Source organism: Notothenia coriiceps, unplaced genomic scaffold, assembly GCF_000735185.1.
Source record: "Notothenia coriiceps isolate Sejong01 unplaced genomic scaffold, NC01 NC01_scaffold00013373, whole genome shotgun sequence".
In the NCBI taxonomy this organism is placed as follows: Eukaryota; Metazoa; Chordata; class Actinopteri; order Perciformes; family Nototheniidae; genus Notothenia; species Notothenia coriiceps.
The window spans coordinates 1-3,481 of NW_011346074.1; the positions used below are offsets into that span (position 1 = coordinate 1).

The 3,481-nt window shown below is 45.3% G+C and overlaps 1 protein-coding gene across 1 annotated transcript; it reads left to right on the forward strand.

The window, feature by feature from the left end:
• Window positions 1-209: 209 nt before the first annotated feature.
• Window positions 210-1,532, forward strand: LOC104947914 (acyl-coenzyme A thioesterase 1-like; the record flags this gene model as incomplete). Its single annotated transcript, XM_010774037.1, has 2 exons — window positions 210-412; window positions 752-1,532. Coding segments are annotated over 2 exons (812 nt in total), but the record flags the coding sequence as incomplete, so codon positions are not given.
• Window positions 1,533-3,481: the final 1,949 nt, after the last annotated feature.

Below are 3,481 nucleotides of genomic sequence, written 5' to 3' on the forward strand. Positions count from 1 at the left end.
GAAGAGCCAGAAATAGTAACATATTAATTCAGATGCAAGCACAAAATATTTGAGATAAAATTAGAAATGACACAAATTACACTGTACAAAAATACACATCAAGGTGGACCACAGAAAGTGCCAATAACCGTTTTTTTTGTTTAAATAAGTGTAGCTTGTATAAAATATTGTAATTTCCGACCTGTAGTTCTTAATCTGTCTTTATTCAGGAGAGGGCCCGTTCCCTGCTGTGTTGGATCTGTACACTTTTGGTGGAGGTTTGTCGGAGAAAAGGGCCTCTCTGCTGGCCAGCCACGGATTTGTGGTTCTGACTGTAGCGCTGTACGGCCACGATGACATGGCGAAGAACATCAAAGAGGTCCATCTGGATTATTTTGAAGAAGCAATAGCGTTTTTAAAGAAACAAGATAAGGTGAGTACAGGCCACATTTTTGAAAATCTTCACTGAAGGTGCTGAAGTTGCAAAGATGTTAGATTCTTCGCTCAGTGGCAAAAGTCCCATGTATGATTACTTACAACATAGCTAACCTTATGGGCATCATAATAAATGCTAAAAAGCCTTACATTACATTAAATGTATCTGACACTTTTATCCAAAGTGACTTAAAGTGCATTCAACCATGAGGAAACAATCTCAAAAAGCAAGAATCCCGCAGGTACATTTTCTATCTATAAGCCAAACCAGATTCTACTGCATTAGCTTCACTTAAAGCAAAAGAAAGCAGCTCACAGTTTGCTTGTTTGTCCACAGGTTGGCAGTAAAGCAGTCGGTGTAATATCCATTTCTAAAAGTGGAGATCTTGCCCTATCAATAGCCTCTAACCTGCCAGATGTTGGAGTCACGGTGTGGATCAATGGCTGCTCTGCCAACACCATGTTACCCCTCTACTACAATAAGAGCCAGATCCTCCCTGCGTTAATGTTTGACCTGAGCAGGATGATTCCCACAGACTCAGGGGCCTTTAACTGCAAATATGTGATGCAAAATCCGCTGGCAGAGGAGAACAAAGCCACGCTGATCCCCATCGAACGAGCCGAGGGACGCTTCCTCTTCGTGGCTTCGGAGGACGACCTCAACTGGGACAGCAAGGCCTACGTGGAGAACATGGTGGAGCGACTGCAGCGACACGGGAAGGACAACTATGAGAGTGTGTGTTACCCCGGAGCGGGACATTACCTGGAGCCTCCGTACGGGCCCTACTGCCCCTCCAGTTTCCATGGGGTTGTAGGCAAGCCGGTCCTGTGGGGGGGGGAAGCAGCGTCCCACGCAGCAGCTGAAGTCCACCTGTGGAGAAAGATCCAGGAGTTTCTCAGGACTCACCTGAGCTGTGATGCTCCGCAGACTAAAGCCAGATTATAGACAGAAATATCCTCATATGATAGATAAACACAAGGATAACTGTAAATAATTGTATAGCGAATCATGTCATGTTTGATTTAATGCTTAATTTGTTGCCTTAAGGCCCTGACACACCAGGCAGTCACCAGAGAACTCGGCGTCGGCGTTCTCCTTGGCCATGTGTCGCACTTGAACACACCGCAAAGACTTCAGCCGAGCACGTACGAACTGCGCATGCGTGAGTGGCAATAACTCTCCTTACCAGCAGGCGGCGGTAGTGTGTATTCGTCATTCAAAAGAGGCAACAACCGGAAGACAGAGAAGAAGAACAGACTGCGTGATATAAACAAACAACAAATGGCGTGTGCGTTCCATTTTCACTCTCGTCCATCGAAAACATGTTTCGTGCGGTACTGGAGCTATCAGCCATTGAAGTGTTGCTTGTGGAAGACATTCTCAAGCAACCGTTTCGCTTCTCATGCACTGATTTGCTAGCTGAACAGCCAATCAGAGTGATTTCTTTGTCCGACTGCCTGTGGACGACGCACGGCCGATTTAAAGGCCCAGATACACCGGCCAGTCACCTGAGAAGTCGCCGACGCCGACACCGACTGTTGCGTCGCCGGACTCTCCTGCGTATTTGCCAACTTCGCGCACTGGAACACACCGCAAATACGAGCCGAGCACGTATGAACTGCGCATGCGTGAGTGGCAATAACTCTCCTTACCAGCAGGCGGCGGTAGTGTGTATTCATCATTCAAAAGAGGCAACAACCGGAACAACCGGAAGACAGAGAAGAAGAACAGACTCCGTGATATAAACAAACAACAAATAGCGTTTTTTTTTCTATTTTCACTCTCGTCCATTGAAAACATGAACGAGCAGGACGAACGGGAGGTACTGGAGCTAGCAGCCCTTGCACTCACGCTTGTGTTAAACAAGCAACGGTCCCTCCCTCACTTCCGTTAACGCTTCTCATGCACTGATTCGCTAGCTGAACAGCCAATCAGTGTTATCCCTTTGTCCGACTTCCGGTGGTGTTCTGAATCGGCAAGAAAAGGCGTCAGGTCGGCAGAAAAGACCCGACGGTGCGGCGCACACCACTCCGAACAGGGCGTGCCCACGCTCATGTTCGGCCTGACTCCCATTTACTGTCGATTTCGGGCCGGTGTATCTGGGCCTTAACATGTTGAATCAGCCGTGCGTCGGCCATGAAAGGCCAAATAAGGCGTGTCACGGCCTGGTGTGTCAGGGCCTTTAGATTTGTAAATCTACTTATCTATGCTTTTAAGAAAGTGACATGGCTGTGTGTGGATGAGTTGAACAATGATTGAGAGGCATTGAAACACATACAATTATAAAAACTTTTCAATCTAGAAAAAACCTGAATTTTCATTTAATTATTCATTAGAAATAGCAAAAGCACCAAGATCCTATTTAAAAAAGTTGTGTCCTCCTTGCAGTGTTGCAATTCCAGTTCCACATTGATTCAAGTCAAGAGGTCACGTGATAATAACGCTATAATGTAGAGTTTTCATATAAATAAGAAAGCACTTATTGAACAGTAGAGGAACATAATACAAATATGAACCTGAAAATGAGCATAATAGGGCCCCTTTAAGAAGTATAATGTGTTTATTTTTGTATGAATAAGGATTGGAAAACTGTAAGTGCAGTAAATACTTAATAATGGCGGTGTGTGAAACTGTTTTGTTTTTACAACTGCTTACGGCTCTTGTATTCATTCCAAACATCGGGAGAAGGCTTGTTGTAAATGTGTGAAGCTTTTTATGGGTTTATAAATGTTTCAACCTTTCCTTCAGGCCGCAGCCAGTCACCGCGAAACAAAATAGAAGAGAACTATAAAGGAAATGAGAGGCTGCGGAACAAAAACATGAATTATTAAAAACTATCGCATCCTGATCTTTCCCTCTCGCTCAGTGTTCTGAGTCCAGAGATACAGCGTTATTGTTCCTACCAGCTCGCTACAGAGCAAGTTCATCAAGATAGCAGCAGCCGCCTTGATCTGCCTCCTCCGTTTATTGAGCAGCATCGTAGAAAAGCTCTCTGCCTGCCGAGCTCTCTTTGTGTTTATGTGTCTGACTGCTCCCTTTATGTCATTTCAGCTCCACGCATCTCTC